The following is an 18,432-nucleotide window of genomic DNA, read 5'->3' on the forward strand; positions in this document are numbered from 1 at the left end:
TTTTGCCAGTCATGGGCCTTGAACTCAGGGCCTAAGCACTGTCCTTCAGCTTTCTCAAGGCTAGAGCTCTACCACTTGAGCCACAACACCACTTCCAGCTTTTTCTATGTATGTGGCACATACATCAAACCTAAGTCTTTGGCACTTCCAGCTTTTTCTATGTATGTGGCACATACATCAAACCTAAGTCTTTGGTGCCGGGAGTTTGGCCTAATGGTTAAAGTGCTTGCCTAGCATGCATGAAGACCCGGGTTCGATTCCTCGGTACCATATACATAGAAAAAAGCCAGAAGTGGTGCTGAGGCTCAAGTGGTAGAGCTCTAGCCTTGAGAAAGTTCAAGGACAGTGCTCAGGCCCTGAGCTCAAGCCCAGGACTGGCAAAAAAAAAAAAAAAAAAAAAAAACTAAGTCTTTGTGCATGCTAAGCAAGCACTCTACCACTAGGCCAAACTCCCAGACCCTGAATTGTTAAGATTTATTTTTTGTTCTGTTGGTTGGCTTTTTGAGCCCTATGTAGCCCAAGCTGGCTTTAAACTCACAACAATCCTCCTCTGTCTCTGGAGTGCTGGATTACAAGAGTACCACCATGTCTGGCTTTCAAAGGATAAGTGTTCTTAATGTTCATTTCTATTTCTTTTCTAGAATCAACCCACACATAAAATAGATTACTCTAGTAAGTATTCTGATGAGCAGAGCAGAGGAGGCTGGCTTTATAGACAGGACTAAAGAAAGGGAAAAAAAATAGAGCCATTTGTTGTTTCAAATTTCTTTTCTTGTAAAACAAGGACAGAGATGCAACAATAGGAACATAACTGACTGGTCAACATCAAATAACTTCAGATTACCTTTTTAGTGTAAGAATTGAGACAGATCCTGCCAAGTGAAATGAGCTTGACTTAGAAATTTGGGGAGGCGCTGGGCGCAGTGGCTCATGCCTGTAATCCTAGCTCTTCAGGAGGCTGAGATCTGAGGATCAAAGTTCAAAACCAGCCTGGGCACAGTAGGACCTGAGACTCTTATCTCCAATTAACCTCTAGAAAATGTGGGGTTTGGTTCAAAGGTAGGGCGGTAGCTATGAGCTGAAAGACTCAGGGTCAGCGCCCAGGCCCAGAGTTCAAGTCCCACGACAGACAAAAAAAACAAAACAAAACAAAAACCGTAAACTAGTAAGCACAACCCAGTAACACAGTTATTTAAGTATTAAACATATGCATGTACTTAAGGATGCTCTACAAATGCAAGGAGTGTTCACCCTACGCGTGTGCTTCACTATGCAAAATAAATCCCTAAGGATCTCGTTTCCGAATGTGCAATCGCCACTCCTCGATACGAGTTAAAAACAGGGACGAGGAGGTAGTTCCGTGGTAGTGCATAAGCTTAGCAAGCAGGACCCTGAGTTCCACGTTGCAACATCACATAGTAGAGCTCCAGCGCTGATGTCTTCAACCTTGAGCCCAGAGACGCCCCCTCCCATCAAGGCGATTAGCGGCAGCTAGAACTACATTTCCCGGCGTGCCTCGGTCTAACGCGCGATTGGCGAAGAAGAACTCGACGTCGTCCCAGCCAGCCACCGGAGGGAGTGGAGGCCGAGCGCCGTCCTCGGCGCGGCGCTGTTTCCGGGCGTACGTCCGGTTCCACCTGAGGGGATGGAGGTGGCTCCAGGTCCTGGCGCCCCGGATCCCAGCGAGCTCCGGTCTCTAAAGCCGTGTCTGCTGCGTCGCAACCAGAGCCGCGATCAGCACGGCGTGGCAGCCTCCTGCCTCGAGGAGCTGAGGAGCAAAGGTGGGCACGGGACGGGACCTGAGCTCCAGGCCGGCGCCAGGATGAGCTCGTCCGGACCTAGGCGGGGAAGGGACGGGCAAGGCGACCCGGGGACAGAAGGATCAGAGTGACTGACGGGCTTTAGGCACTAACCCTGGAAGAGACTAGCAGAGCGGGAGGAGTGGCGCAGGCCAATCAGCATTGGCTCCACGGCGTGTCGTGCTTAAAATAATTCAGATTCTGGGTCAAACAGAGCCCAGTGTGTTCCTGCCGCTCCCATTGAAGAAGATGGGCCCCAGGGCAAGCCCTGCCCAGGTGTGGTCTACCCCCAGCGCCCCCTGGCCCGTGAGCAGAAAGCCTGTGCTCCAAAGAACAGTACACTCAGGTGACGTATACCTGTTATTAGCCTGTAACAACTAATTATGTACCCAAAGACGTTCTGCAGGCTTAACGCGTGAGCCAGCCACATACGTGTGTGTTAGAGCTGGCAGTGCTTCCTCGGTACCAAAATACAACAGATACCTAATAGGTGATGTGAGGCCTAGAAGTGACCTAAGCACTCTGAAGGGTTTGGTGACATGGATTTTGCCACATCAGCGTTTACATATTTTCCTGGCACTACGTGACTTCAATTTTAGTGTCCCTCGGTGCCTTGGCTGGATGCCTTGGCACAGAGGAGTGTTGGTTCTCTGCAGTTTGGTCTATAGGAGGCTAGCTGTTCTATCTTGAGTGACAGACAGCATTGCTGAAGTATATTTGTGGTATCTTAATCCAGGGTTGTTGGTGCTTTAGGCATTACTGTCATCCAGCAGGATGGTACAACCTGGGAGAAAGCTTCTTGCTCAGTGATAGTAAAAATGAAAATATACTGTGGTCAAGTGTGGTGGCTCACACCCATGATCCCAACACTCAGGAGGTTGAAACAGGAGGATCTCAAAAGTGCCAGGCACTCGTGGCTTATGCCTATAATCAGGAGGATGAGCTGTAAGCATCACTGTTAGAAGCCAGCCTGGTTAGACAGATCTAAGAGACGCTTAGCTCAATTAACTAGCAAAAAGCTGGAAGTTAAGAAACAGCTCAAATGGCAAAAACACTAGCCTTGAAGAGTAAAGCCAAGCAAAACATTGAAGCCTTGAGTTCAAGCCCTAAGCAGTACCAGCACATACACTATGTTTGAGACCAGCCTGGGATACATATAGGCCCTGGCTCAAAAAAAAAAAAACAAGTGAGAGTCAGACCACAGTGGCTCACACTTATAATCTTAGCTATGCAGGAAACTGTAATCTGAGGACTAAGGTTTGAAGTCAGTTAGGACAATAAGGTCCAGGAGATTTTCTTATCTCCTTTTTTTTTTTTTTTTTTTTGGCAGTCCTGAAGTAGACCTGTGGCTCAAGTGGGAAAGCACTGGCCTTAAGCACAAGAAACTCAGACACAACACTCAGGCTCTGAGTTTAAGCCCCAGCACTAGCCAAAAAAAGAGAGAGAGAATCAGAGAATCATTCATTCGTTTATTCACTATTCTGGCTTTTGTTGTCCTTAATAGGAGATAAGAAGGCTGGTAGTTTGGCCTAGTGGAAGAGTGCCTGCCTAGCATGCACTAAGACAACCCGGGTTTGATTCCTCAGTACCACATACATAGAATAAAAACAGAAGTGGTGCTGAGGCTCAAGTGGTAGAGCTCTAGCCTTGAGAAAGTCCAAGGACAGTGCTCAGGCCCTGAGCTCAAGCCCAGAACTGCCATTAAACTACCAGAAAAAGCTGGAAGTAGATCTGTGGCTCAAGTGGTAGAGTGCTAGTCTTGAGCAAAAGAAGCTTAACAACAGCACCTGAGCCCTGAGTTCAAGCCCCAGGACTGGCAACAAATAAAAAAATGGCGGGGGGAAAGGAATTATAATATCTTTATATGAAAAGCATTGAGAACAGTACTGGGCATATGTAAGTATTAGTGCTAATAGTTACATAGCTGTTACCACAGTAGTTGTTATTGACCAGGAATTCTTCACAGCTCTGAAGACGAGCACTAGGTCAGGTAAAATATATAGAGAGAGATACCTTAGTGCCAAATATTTTTCTCTTCTCAGCCTGTGACGTTCTGGGCATTGATGAGACCCTGACACCAGTCACCCTGGTCCTGGCAGAGGATGGAACCATAGTGGATGATGACGACTACTTCCTGTGTCTTCCTTCCAATACGAAGTTTGTGGCTTTGGCCTGTAATGAGAAGTGGAGATACAACAATTCAGGTAAGAAAACCTGGCTGTGTACACAACATCTGCATGATTTTGTGTTTTGTTTTGTTTTTGCCGGTCCTAAGGCTTGAACTCAGGTCCTCAGCTTCTTTTGCTCAAGGATACTGCTCTACCATTTGAGCTATAACACCACTTCCAGTTTTCTGGTGGCTAACTGGAGGTGAGAATCTCAAGGACTTTAGTGCCCAGGCCGGCTTTGAACCAAGTTCCTCAGATCTCAGCCTCCTGAGTAGCTAGGATTACAGGCATGAACCACCAATGCCTCACCCATGTTTTGTTTTGTTTTTAATGAGTGTGCTAATTTATATTTCCACCACTTTGTAAGGAGTCTCTTTTCTTCCCATTGTCTTCATTGATAGTTTTCTTTTTTACTTTTCTTTTTTTTCTTCCTCAGTGCTTGGGTTCAAATTCTTGGTCTTATGCTCTTGCTTAGCTTTTCACTCAAGCCATGTTCTCTACCACTTGAGCCATACTTCTACTTGTGATATTTTGCTAATTAGTTATAGATAAGTACCTGTGGGATTTTTCTCCTCGGGCTTGCTTCGGACTGTGATCCTCAAATCTCATCCTTGTGAGTAGCTAAGACTACAAGGCATAAGCCACTAGTGACCAGCTATCCTTTTTTACTTTTTGTCAGTCCTAATACTTGAACTCTGGGTCTGGGCACTGTCTCTGAGCTCTTCAGCTCAAGGCTACTGCCCTACCCCTGGAGCCACAGCACCACTCCCATTTTCTAATGGTTAATAGGAGATAAGAGTCTCATGGTCTTTAGCACCTGGGCTGGTTTTGAACCTAGATCATCAGATCTCAGCTTCCTGAGTAGATAAGATTACAGATGTGAGCCACCCCGTCCAGCTCTTTTGTTTTTTGATCATAGCCACTGAAGTGCTGCGGTATCTCATTGTAATTTTAATTTACATTCCCTAAGCATTATTGAGCTCATTATTCATTTGCTGTACTGGTAAGTATCTGGTTATTATTGTGTGGTTGTCAAAGCACTTATGCCATAAATGTGCACCTGAGCAGCTTCCATGTGCCAGACACAGCTAAGTCCTGGGGATAAAGATGAATGAGACATGATTCTCAACCAGCTAAAAGACTGACAGCAACTAAAATGCAGTATGGCAGCAAAATCAATGATGGATAGAGTCAGGCAGCCGGGGCTGAATCTTGCCTCTTCCATTTACTAGCCAGAGGACTCGGAAAAATTCCATTACCTCTTACTTCCTTACTGTCATAAGTCGGTCATGCAGACTTACTGTCATGTCCACTTACTGTCATGCCAGTGGCTCACGCCTATAATCCTAGCTACTCAGGAGGCTGAGATCTCAGTGTCCAGCCTGAGCAGAAAAGTCCATGTGACTTTTATCTCCCATAAACTACTCAGAAGAAGCTACTAAGTGGTGATATGGCTCAAGTGGAAGAGCTTTGCACATGAAAAGGCTCAGGGACAGTGCCCGTGCTCTGAGTTCAAACACCAGGACTAGCAAAAAAAATTACAGAACCTATCTCCTAGTATTATTGTAAGACATATATATATATATATATATATATATATATATATATATATATATCAAACCTGGTTTCAATGATGCTATTAACATTTGGGCCCAGAAAATTCTGTTGAGGAGAGGCTGCTGTGTACTTTGTAGAACCTTTAGTAACATTCTGGTTGGTCTCTTACCTCTGGATGCCAATGCTAACCTCTGCCTCAGCTGTGACCAACAAGAATGTCTTCAGCCTTTGTCAAATGTGTTGTATCAGTAATTCTCAACCAATCTTAACTAGTATCCAGTAGGGATTCAAGAAATATTACTTATCATTCTCATCATCATCATCATCACTGGAGATTCAGAGTCAACTGATAGTGGAGATAAGTGATCATAGAACTAAAGGAATATCTTCAAGAAAGTGTGTGTGTGTGTGTGCCTCTAAGTAAAGGATATCACCCTTCAACGGCTCTACCTGCCACCATTGTACATGGGGCCAAGGGCAGCAGACAGTGGCTTGTTCCAATGAAGAATGGGCTCCAGTACCAGGTCCAGGAGACTTGTTGGTGAGAATAAATTGGTTTTAGTATACTGAAACAACACACCTTTAGCTGGGCACTGATGACTCATGCCTCTAATCCTAGCTACTCAGGCCAACATCTGAGGATTATGGTTCAAAGACAGCCCAGGGAGAAAAGGTCATGAGACTCTTTCCTACAGTTACCCACAAAAATTCAGATATGGAGGTATGGCTCAAGTGGTAGAGCACCAGCGTTAACTGAAAAATCCAAGCAATATTGTGAGGCCCTGAATTCAAGCCCTAGGACTGGAGCGAGCACATGCATGCACACGCATGCACGCACACACGCACGCATGCACATGCATGCACGCACACACTCACGCTTTCTAAAAAATACCTAGACACAAAGACTAATCAAAAGACAGGAGCAGGATGTTGGGTCCAGACATTGGGGTTAAGTGTCTTTTTCCTACTGAAGAATATAGAGCAGGTATATAGAAATAAACTGAAATCAGAAGGAAAATTATACCCTCGCTGTGAGTCCTTGAGGAGAAGGAGCTTCGTTCCTGGTGGAATGGTCCCAAGTAGTCTAGAAGGAGCACTCATGCTCCAGAAGTCTGTGTGTCAGCAGAGGAGACAGAAGCAGTGCTTGAACGTATGGTGACCGGCATTCTTTTTCCTTATATCAGATGGTGGCACAGCTTGGGTTTCCCAGGAATCTTTTGATGTAGATGAAACAGACAGCGGGGCTGGAGCGAGATGGAAGGACCTGGCCAGGCAGCTGAAAGAAGATCTGTCCAGCATTATCCTGCTGTCAGAAGAGGACCTCCAAGTAAGCGCTCCACCACCGGAGGGCACTCAGCTGGCTTCTGCTGCTGGTCATAAGCCTTCCAGGCCTGGCAGTCCATTAGTCATGCCTTTAGTGCTTTTTTTTTTTTTTTTTTTTTGCCAGTCCTGGGCTTGGGTTCAAGGCCTGAGCACTGTCCTTGGGTTTTCTCAAGGCTAGAGCTCTACCACTTGAGCCACAGCACCACTTCTGGCATTTTTTCTATGTATGTGGTACCGAGGACTCGAACCCCGGTCTTTGTGCATGCTAGGCAAGCATTCTATCAGTAGGCCAAACTCCTGGCCTTTAGCGCTTATTTTTATTTACTCTTTTTGTAGTTTTGATTTGAATGGAGACCTCGTGAATGCCAGGCAAGTGTTTTGCCCAGCAGTTGTTGGTTGTTTTTGTTTTTTGCCAGTCTGAGCTTGAGCTCAGGGCCTGAGCACTGTCCTTGGGCTTTCTCAAGGCTAGAGCTCTACCACCTGAGGCACAGCACCACTTCTGGCATTTTTCTATGTATGTGGTACCAAGGAATTGAACCCAGGTCTTCGTGCATGCTAGGCAAGCACTTTACCACTAGGTCAAATTCCCGGCCCCCAGTTGGTTTTTTGTGTCTGTGCCAGTACTGGAGTTTGAACTCAAGGCCTGAGTCCTGGTCCTGAGCATTTTCACTCAAGGCCTACACTCTACCACTTGAGTCACAGCTCTACTCCCAGCTTTTTTTCTTTTTTTTCTCCAGTCCTGGGGCTTGAACTCAGGACCTGACCACTGTCCTTGGGCTTTCTCAAGGCTAAGGCTCTACCACTTGAGCCACAGCACCACTTCTGGCTTTTTCTATGCATGTGGTACCAAGGAATGAAACCTGGGTCTTTGTGCCTACTACGTAAGCACTCTACCACTAGGCCAAATTCCCGGCCACCACTCCCAGCTTTTTGATGGTTACTTGGAGATAAGAGTCTCAGACTGATCCAAGCTAGGTGGCTCACACCTGTAATCCTAGCTACTCAGGAGGCTGAGATCTGAGGATCAAGGTTCAAAACCAGCCCCAGCACAAAAGGACCTGAGACTTTTATCTATAATTTACCTCTAGAAAATGGGAAAAAGTCTCAGACTTTCCTTGCTGCTTTGTACCATGATCCTCATATCTCAGCTTACTGAGTAGCAAGGATTTCAGGTCTGAGCCATGGCTGCCTGGCTCCTTTGCTTGATGGTTCTTTTTGTGTGTTTGCAATCCTAGGGCTTAAACACAGGGCTTTGCGCTTTTGTGCTGAAGGCTAGCGCTCTACCGCTCAAGCCACAGATCTATTTCTGGTTTCTGATGGGTAATTGGAGATAAGACTCTCACAAGCTATCCTGCCTACCTCCTGAGTAGCTAGGATTATAGGCATGAGCCACCAGCCCCCTGCTTTAGGTTGCATTTTTAAAACAAAATCTTTTAAAGTTCTGAATAAGAATATTTTTTAAAAAAAAAATAATATTAAAATCATTACAGGAATTTTTGCTTAAAACATTTCTCTTGATTTGGTACATACATAGCTGTGTGTGTGTGTGCGTGTGTCTGTGTCTGTGTGCGTGTGTGTGCGTGTGTGTGCGTGTGTGTGTGTGTGTGTGTGTGTGTGTATGTATGTGTTTATGTATAGCTCTGTAAACAAATTGGGGTTTGTTTTGTTTCCTTTTTTCTTTTTTTGGCCAGTCCTGGGCTTGGGTTGACTGGCCCAGGCCTTGTGCTTTCTTAAGGCTAGAGCTCTACCACTTGAGCCGTGGTATCAAGAAATAAAACTTTGGTCTTCATACATACTAGGGCAAGCACTCTACCACTAGGAAAAACTACCACCACCACCCCTTATTTTTTTGTCAGTCATGGGACTTGAACTCTGGGCCTGGGTATGTCCCTGAGCTCTTTAGCTCAAGGCTACCACTCTACTCCTTGAGCCACAGGATCACTTCCGGTTTTCTAGTGGTTAATTGGAGATGAGTCTCATGGACTTTAGTGCCTGGGCTGGCATTGAACTGAAATCCTCAGATCTCAGCCTCCTGAGTAGCCAGGATTACAGGAGTGAGCCACCCGCCCAACTTTACTCACCTTTCTTGTTTACAGTTTCTGCTCTGCCACTTAAATCATACCTTTAGTCTGGCATTTTAGCTGATTAATTGCTGGGTTATTTTTGTTTATTTATTTATTTTTGCCAGTCCTGGGCTTGAGCTCAGGGCCTGAGCACTGTCCTTGGACTTTCTCAAGGCTAGAGCTCTACCACTTGAGCCTCAGTACCACTTCAGGTTTTTTTCTATGTATGTGGTACATACATAGGCAAGCACTCTACCACTAGGCCAAACTCCCAGCCAATTTTGTTGTTTAATAAGAGTCTTGATGTCTTTTCTGCCCAAGTTGGCTTCTAACCAAGAGCTTCTGATATCTGTAGTTAAGATTCCAGATGTGATCCACTGGTATCTGGCTGATATTGGTTTTTAGTTTTTGGTGTTGCTCCCCTCCCCCCACCTTCCCAGTCCTGACACTTGAACTTGGGGTCTAGGCTTGTCCCTCTGTGCTCAAATTAGCGCTCTACCATTTGAACCACAGTGCCACTTTTGGCTTTTTCTATATATGTGGTACTGAGAAATCGAACCCAGGGTTTCATGCATGCTAGGCAAGCACTCTGCCACTAAGCCACATTCCCAGCCCTGATTTTGTTTTTAACAAAAGCATCAAGGCAGCCGGGCATGGTGGTGGGGAAAAAAAAAAAAAAAAAGGAAAAGGAAAAAAAACATCAGGGCATCATTTTGCCACAGGTTTGCATAATCTTGGACAAATTGAATGTCTCTCTCTGGGTCCCCAACCAGCCATAGTCAGTCACTGAGCAAAGGAGATGAATTTGAGAGGCAGAGCTCCATATTTAGAATCCTGGTTGTTTTGCAGGTGCTCATTGATGTTCCATGTTCAGACCTGGCTCAGGAACTTTGCCAAAATTATGCCACGGTCCAAGGACTCCAGAATACGCTTCAGCAGGTGCTCGACCAAAGAGAGGAAGCCCGCCAGTCCAAGCAACTTCTAGAGCTTTACCTCCAGGCTTTGGAGAAGGAGGGCAGCATCTTATCTAAGCAGAAAGGTGGGGTCCTTACTATGGTGGCTGGGTGTGGAGGGTGGGCACTAGGAAAATTCAGAAGCCTTCGCCGGAGAAAAGAGATGGGTAGGATAGCTAAAACCCCTGTGGTGCCATTTCCTTCTTGCCTGTGTGGCCGTGTGGTTTCACAGCACGCTTATCTCCACTCTGTGTGCTTTGCAGAGTCCAAAGCAGCCTTCAGCCAAGAGGCGGATACAGTGGACACAGGCGTCAGCAGAGAGATCGCCTCCAGGATCGCCCTCACGAGCCAGATCCTTAGCACCCTGAAGGACAGGCCTGCTCCAGAGCTGAGTTTATCTAGTCAGGATTTGGAGGTGGGCGAGAACCAGGGATACTGAGCTGCGGAGGAAGACGTGCTGTGGAGATGTAGTATAACTGCAAATATGGTGGGATTTCCTTCCACCTTTGCAGACCCTGGATGACAGATGCCAGCTTGCCCTCTTACATGCCAAAGCATTCATACATACACACACACACACCCCCCTCATTTAATCTAATTTACAAGAAAATGGGTATACTTCCTCAGGTTCACATGCTGTGGTCCAGACAGGGAAAGCAGCAAGGTGTAGACTTCTGAGGCAACTTATGCCAGATGTCAGGGGACAGAGAAGACCCAGTAGTTAATCCCTAAGGCCTGAAAAATAGCACATCAAGAGGCAGACTTAGGGCTGGGGATGTTGTACAGTGGTAGAGCACTTGCCTAGTAAATATGAAGTCCTGGGTTCAAGTCCCTGGTACCCCCAAGCAAACTTGGAAGGATCATTTTATGCTGGCTATCTTTAGACCAAGGAACTAGAAGCTTGACAATGGGTGGGAGCTACTTTTACCCTTTGTTCTTGTCCCCTCCTCCCCCATCTTCCAAGTACCTCCCTACTGTAGATAGAAGGGAAGGAACTTGTATTTACTTGCACATAGCTCAATTTCCTGTTATGTTGAATGGTTTTAGAAAGGGCTTGGGGGTGGGGGGGGGCAGGGGGCAGCAAGTGGTCATGTGCAGTAGAAGAAAGCTGGTGTTTCAGTGCAGAGAACATACCTAGATGTTGCCCTGTCATGCTTTCCTAAAGAGAACTGTGGAAGCTCAAGTGAGGTCACAGAAGCAGTGGTTTTCATTGGTTTTGTTCTTGCTGCAGTTGGTTTCCAAGGAAGAGCCTCATGCACTGGCTGTTACCTTAAACTGGGACCTAAAGAAGACGGAAACAGTTCAGCAGGCCTGTACCCGGGAGCTCGCCCTGCGCTTGCAGCAGCTGCAAAGCTTGCGATCTCTGCGGAATGTTTCAGCAAGGAACAGTTCCCTGCCAAGGGAACCTCAGAGTTCTAAACGAGCCAGACAAGATGCTACATAGCTACAGCCAGAAACCTGCCGAGGAATACCTGTTGGCCTTGGGTTTTGTCAGTACATACCTTCCACCTCCCAATTATTTTGTTACTACATTCTCCTCTACTCCGCCTGTGTTTCTGGCACAGGCTGGAAGCCTGACTTATGTTCACTCCACAGAAGCTGTTCTACCTACTTCAAATGATAGGGCTGTACTAACAGGACTGTTTATAAGCATTTGTCCAGGGGCCAGGAGTTTGGCCTACTAGTAGAGTGCTTGCCAGGCATGCATGAAAACCCGGGTTAGATTCCTCAGTACCATATACATAGAAAAAGCTGGAAATGGTGCTGTGGCTAAAGTGATAGAGCTCTAATCTTGAAAAAGCCCAAGGACAGTGCTCAGGCCCTGAGTTCAAACCCAGGACAGGCAAAAAAGAAAAGTACAAATGGGTTTCAGTTCCATAAATCAGATTATGAGTACAGGGTGTCTTTATCAGTGTCACTCCTTCCTTCATTGTCCCCAAAATAACATATTCTGAATTCCCTGTTCTTGTTGTGGAATTTCAGAATTTTAGAAAGTGACTAGTGGAGTGTTGCTTATGGCCACAAACTTATTTCTTACACTAATGAGTTTTATTTTTAAAGCACGTATTAAGTTCTGCAGGCCATAGGGACATACAGAGAGCCTAATTCACCATTTCTAATATCTAACTCAATATTGTGAAATTATATGCTTCCACTGTGAAACTCTTTTCCTTTTCCTAATTTGTTTTATCAGCAGGGGGTATAAAACTATAAAACAGTCATTAAAGCAATTTCCACAGGCTCTGGCTCCAGTCTCTCTGGACACAGAGCCAAGCTCTTCTGCTTCATACACAGACTTGTTCTGCAAAGTCTCATCGCAGGGCAAAGATAACTAGTAATTGAGATACCTAACTTTTTAATATACGTTCATAAGAACATATATTAAACGTACTGACGGGCCCATTTGCCAGTTTTGTGTTTGTGTCTGGTACTAGGGGTGAAACCCTAATCCTCATGTGTGCTAGGCAGACACCCTGCCAGAGTGACACCTCAGCATCACCTTGGCCAATTAAGCAGAATACAGAAAACAAACAAAACACAAAATGTTTCCTAGGGGCTGGGAGTTTGGCCTAGCGGTAGAATGCTTGCCTAGTATGCACGAAGACATGGATTCAATTCCTCAGTACCACATACACAGAAACATACACAGAAAAGGACAGAAGTAGCACTGTGGCTCCAGTAGTGGAGTGCTAGCCTTGAGAAAGCCCATAGATAGTGGTCAGGACCTGAGTTCAAGCCCCAGGACTGGATGCCTGTGATCCTAGCTACTTGGGAGGCTCAGATCTGAGGATCACTGTATGAAGCTAGCCTGGGCAAGAAAGTACTTATAAATTCTTTTTTTTTTTTTTTTTTTTTTTTTTGCCAGTCTTGGGCTGAAGCTCAGGGCCTAAGCACTGTCCTTGGCAAAAAAAAAAAAAAAAAAAAAGTTTTTTTGACCTACAGTGAGGGCTTAGCTCCAGTGAGCATCCTTTTACTAAGCCTTAAGCAAGGGTTCTCAAGTGTTTTCCCATTTCCCTTTTCGCAGCTTATTTTGTAATTTCTCTAATTACTGTTAAATAAAAGCCATAGCTGGTCTATGACTCTCATTCATTCCAAAGAATTAAATACCACCAGGCACCATTAAACTTATCTCCAATTAGCCACGAAAAATGGCACTGTGGCTCAAAGTGGTAGAGCATTAGCCTTGAGCACAGAAGCTCAGCAACAGCACAGGCCATGAGTTCAAACCCAGGAATGGCATGACACACACAAAAAGAATTAAATAGCTGGGTGCTGGTGGCTCACACTTGTAATCATAGCTACTCAGGAGGCTGAGATCTGAGGATCACAGTTCAAAGTCCATAAGACTTATCTCCAATTAAACTGCCAGTCTTGAGCTGAAGACAATGCCCAGGCCCAGGGTTCAAGACCCACAATTGACCCCCCAAAAAAGAAAACAAAATTAAAAACCTCAACTGTCATGTTTGAGGAGATGCAAGAGGACAGAAATTCCTAATAAGTGTGTAATTTTCTGTGTCCAAAGATACATTAAAACTATTGAGTGCTTATACTACCATCAGATTACCTTGAATTTGACTGGCAGACTGGCAGGTAATGTGATTGTGAATTCAAACAGCATTGCCCCTGGTAACGGGGTAAAAAAAATGTTCTAAACAAAATATCACCTCTATCCTTGAGTTACATGGGAGCTACATTCCTAGAAAATTCAGTGTACATTAAACCTACACAAATATTCCAGCACCAGGTGGCTCACTCCTGTAATCGTAGATACTTAAGAGGCTGAAATCTAAGATTCCAGTTTGAAGCCAGCTAGGGCAAAAATTCCATGAGACTCCTGTCTCCAGCAAACTACTCGGAAAAAGCCACAAGTATGCTTGCACGGTGGCTCATGCCTGTAATCCTAGCTACTCAGGAGGCTGAGATCTGAGAATCAAGGTTCAAAGCCAGCCTGGGCATCAAAGGACTTAAGATTTCAATTAACCTCTTGAAAACTTATCTCCAATTAAGCCTCTAGTGGGAATTTGGCTCAAGGGTAGGGAGGTAGCCTTGAGTGAGGAGTTCAGGGACAACATCCAGGCCAAGTTCAAGCCCCATGATCCACAGAAGAAAAAAAGCCACAAGTAGAGCTGTGGCTTAAGTGATGGAGCATGAGCCTTGAGTAAAAAAGATCAGTGACAGCCCCCAGGCCCTGAGTTCCAGCCCCAGTACTGTTGCTAAAAATATAAAACAGATCAAGATACAATTCTGTGTTTTACATTGCTTTTGAGATATGAGTCTCATTTTGTTACCCAGCCTGGTTTCAAACTCTTAGTGCAAGTGACCCTCCCACTTCAGCCTCCTCGGTTGCTGGGATTACAATCGCACACCACCAATCTTGGCTTATTTCCTTTCTCTCTGTCAGGTACACTGGAGTGCTTTAAATAACTAGTCTGGACAGTATCCTGTGCTTGAAACCAACCCAACTGCACCATGCCAATTGGATAGGGTGATTGTACTGTGGGGGAAAAGGGAAGTGGAATCAAGAATTCGAGCCCAGCTTGAGTTATAGCAAGGCCCTGTGAGGAAGGGAGGTAGGAAGGGAAACAGTGGGCTTTAGGGTAACACAGCCTCCTCAGGCAGGCACACTAGGATATCCTTAAGGGACCAAGGTTGAGAGGATTCATGAAGTGCTATGAGAGAAAGAGCTCAATACCTAGTATGATAGCCTGGGGAGAGTGGACCTTTACATTTCCCAGGGGCAGAAATATGGGAGGTGGGAAGCCCCTATCTGTGAGTCTGTAGGGCAAAGCCTTAGTCTGCAAACTCCAGCCCAAGGATGTAGCGAGAACAGCAAACACATTAGATCATCCAGCTCTCCTACACTGCCTCAGACCTTCTGGAATAGAAACGTAGCAACACAGCAATATGTCTAAAAATAGGAGAGAGCCAATGGGGCCTGCCCGCTCTTCTAGTAGGAGAAAAGAATGTCAAAGAAAGCAGCTGGGACTAATGAACTCTCCATTAACCACGTTCCATTCTTTCAACTCAAGTCAAATGTCGGTCCCTATTAGGCAATAGACTTTGACAGAAGCTATGCTAATTACCACTTACCAACCTTTAATTTCTGGGTAAAAGCAAGGGAAAAAAAACTAATGGATTTTTCATTTTCCAGAGAGAAAGGAATAAAATAATAGTAGGTCTGCTTAAATATATATTGCATTAATTACACGAATTAATAATGTCTTATATTCACCAAATTGTTTAGCTATTTAATTTCCTAATTAACTTTCTTTTTCCCTTCAGAGTTTGTCCCCATTTTTATTTTATTTGTAGGGTTCTGCCTTAAGTTATTTTGGCTGGATCTTACGCTAATTGAAGTTCTAAGAACTTGGAAATCTACTCACACAAATTCGGTGCATAGCTTTCCATAGTGAATCTTCCACAGTTTGAAAACGTCTAATGGAGGCAGAAGGCTGTTCTCTGTTAGCGTTTCCACATTGCACTCTAAAAGGTGACTGCACTTATGCAGGACTTATGCAGGGTGTGTGTGTGTGTGTGTGTGTGTGTGCGCGCGCGCGCGTGCGTGCGTGTGCGAATGGGAGAGAGTGAAGCTAGTGCTTGAATTCAGCCTCTGAGCTCTTGCTTGGTTTATGTTGGTGCGTTACCACTTAAGTGACACACCCCCCACACTTCCACATTTTGGGTGGGTGATTGGAGGCAAGAGTCTCACTCAGACTTTTCTATCTATGCTGGCTTTGAACTACAGTCCTCAAATCTCAACATTGAAAGTAGCTAGGATTACAGGTGTAAGCCAACAGTTGCCACTAATTACTTCAAATAAGACAAATACAGGTTTTTTCTTTTTAATCATTTGCACAATTAAAGTGCAAAATGAAGGTTGGAGTGTAAGCTCAGTGGTAGAGTGTGATTTTTTTCTTTTCTTTTCTTTTCTTTTTTTTTTTTTTTGCCTGTCCTTGGGCTTTCTCAAGGCTAGAGCTCTACCACCTGAGCCAAGGTACCACTTCCGGCTTTTTCTATGTATATGGTACCAAAGAATCAAACCTGGATCTTCGTGCATGCTAGGCAAGCATTCTACCACTAGGTCAAATTTGTAGCCGCTAGAGTGTGTTCTTAGCATGTGAGAAACGCTAAGTTCAAGCCCCAACACCAGAAAATAAAGCAAAGAAAAAAATGACTTACCATTATGAGAAGCTAGAAATAGTAGGTTGTTTATCTTTCTTTCCAGTTTGGAAGCCAATTATTTCCCTTCTTTTTAATACCTACATCCATTTTTCTTTTCTGATTGTCCAAATGGAATCCATAGCCCTGGAGCCCGTGGCTCATGCCTGTAATCCTAGCTACTCAGGAGGCTGAGCTCTGAGGATTGTAGTTCAAAACCAGCCTGGGGCACAAAAGTTCATGAGACTTTTATCTCCAATTCATCACCAGAAAACCAGAAGTAACGCTGTGGCTCAAAGTGGTAGAGCACTAGCCTTGAGTTGAAGAGCTCAGGGACAGTCGCCCAGGTCCAGAGTTCAAGCCCCACAATCAACAAAAAGAAAGGAAGAAAGGGAAGGAGGGAAGGAGGGAGGGAGGGAGGGAAGGAAGGAAGGAAGGAAGGAAGGAAGGAAGGAAGGAAGGAAGGAAGGGAAAAGGAATCATTTCTCTACTGAGGAAGTTACTGGTTAAGATTCAGGGCTTCCCATCTGCAGGTACTGCTTAATCAGGTGGTTTCAGTATCTCCTGAGTTTATGGGTCCAGGTTTCTTAGAGTCTGAAACGCTCTGCTCTCAGGAAGGGCTTCCTAGAGATTGCTGGCCCTATTTAATACTTGCCCTGCAGATCAGGATTCTTATTCAGGCAATGCACGCTGGAAACAACAGCAAGTGGATGAATTAAAGCTGTCCAGGTTCTAATACCCCAGCATCCTACACTTCTGACTACATTTAAGGACTGTAGTTTGTTTACAGACTTTGAGATAGTCTACCTGCATTGGGTCTTGGCTCAAGTAGTAGAGCACTTGACTAATATACACGAGGCCCTGAGTTCAGTTCCCAATACTACATAAGAAGAAACCGGGTGTGGTGGCTCATGCCTGTAATCCTAGCTACTCAGGAAGCTAAGATCGGAGGTTTAAGATTCAAAGCCAGCCTGGACACAAAAGGACCTGAGACTCTTATCTCTAATCTCTAGAAAAATGGGAAGTAGGGCTTGGCTCAAAGGTAGAGCAGTAGCCTTGGGCTGAAGAGCTCAGGGACAGCGCCCAGGCCAAGTTCAAGGCCCATGACCGACAAAAAAAAAAATAAATTAAAAAGGACTCAAATCCATGGCAGGAAATTGCCGTTTTACCCTTATTTATTAATCATCGGCATATTCATCTAGCCTAACATGGCTGCCAATGCCAACCAACCTTTTACTAAGGCCTTTGAACTAAGGTATTTTGACTTAATGGATTTCTCTCAGTAGAACTTCATTATCCCCAGATCCCCAATCTTAAGGTCTGTGATGGATGATCCCAAGTGAAACTGAAAAGCAATGAATCTGTATTTCTTCTAGAAAGACCGTTAAAAGACTAAGTTCTAGAGTTAGTTGGCCAGTTAGGCACATATCTTCTGCCAGTGCACTGACCAGTCCCTGGTCTCCTGAAGATGCTGTGTGGGGAAATGTAGACACTAGTAAGTAAGTCTCTTCCATCCCATTAGACTTTATTCAGCTGGTAATTATGAACATGCACTCAGCTCTGCAGAAAACAGAACAGAATGGTCAGCAGCCATGCTTGGAGTCTGCTCCCCTGGTGTCTGGAGAAGAGGATCATATCCCAAACTTTAAAGTCTAGTCTAGGAAGTTGAGTCCAGTCTTTCCCCCACCACAAAATCCCACTGAAATGACCTCCATTCCATACTCAAAGCCCCTTCTAAAACATCCACCTTATAAACTTTCTGTGTGTCTGTGTGTGTGCCGGGTCTGGGACCTGAACTCAGGGTCTGAGCTTTTTTGCTCAAGGTTGACACATCTCCTCCTCCAGCTTTTTTGTGATTAACTGGAGATAAGTGTCTTATAGACTTTTTTGCCGAAGCTGGCTTTGAACTGCAATCTGCAGATCTCAGCCTCCTGAGTAGCTAGGATTACAGGTGCGAGTCACCGATGACTGGCTTCTTAACCGACTTTAAAACGAAGTTTAGCATTGACAACCTTCTCACTGGAAGTTTCCTTTAGAGTCTATGACTCGAGTCATAAATCTGTACAATCAAATGAGGATTTCAGTAGTAGGGCAGAGAATTCAAATATGGCAAAACTTTGAAAACAAGTGAGAGGCGTGGCTCAGTTGGTAGAGCTTCTAGCCAATGAGCAAAGCATCAGGTACTGGAATTCTTCTCACAACCATTATTCCCTGGAAATTACAGATGAATAGGGAAACATATGATCAGTATACACAAAATACCTAGCACTTGTCACCGAGCAAAGTCTGGATCTTAGACTTCAGAGGTCCTTGACGTTGAGGCAGGCAACTTTCTGCCTCTGTGTCTGGTTTGAAATAATACTTTCATGGGGAGATGTCTTTCTTCACAAAACAAAACTGAAGCCGCAGT

General features: G+C 45.0%; 1 protein-coding gene across 2 annotated transcripts; it reads left to right on the forward strand.

The window, feature by feature from the left end:
* The first annotated feature begins 1,522 nt into the window (after nt 1-1,522).
* On the forward strand, nt 1,523-12,612 carry Dffa (DNA fragmentation factor subunit alpha). 2 transcript variants are annotated; one of them, XM_090335842.1, is made up of 6 exons: nt 1,523-1,781; nt 3,842-4,003; nt 6,709-6,851; nt 9,760-9,949; nt 10,127-10,350; nt 11,095-11,156. In XM_090335842.1, exons 1-5 carry the CDS (start codon nt 1,646-1,648, stop codon nt 10,300-10,302), a joined length of 807 nt encoding a protein of 268 aa, XP_090191968.1. In that variant the 5' UTR covers nt 1,523-1,645; the 3' UTR covers nt 10,303-10,350; nt 11,095-11,156. The 2 variants fall into 2 exon arrangements, with proteins under 2 accessions (XP_090191968.1, XP_090191967.1); XM_090335841.1 differs by having other exon boundaries at nt 1,526-1,781; nt 10,127-10,278; nt 11,095-12,612.
* Nucleotides 12,613-18,432: the final 5,820 nt, after the last annotated feature.

The sequence above is a fragment of the Megascapheus bottae genome, chromosome 6, assembly GCF_031878675.1.
Source record: "Megascapheus bottae isolate mThoBot1 chromosome 6, mThoBot2.hap1, whole genome shotgun sequence".
Lineage (NCBI taxonomy): Eukaryota > Metazoa > Chordata > Mammalia > Rodentia > Geomyidae > Megascapheus > Megascapheus bottae.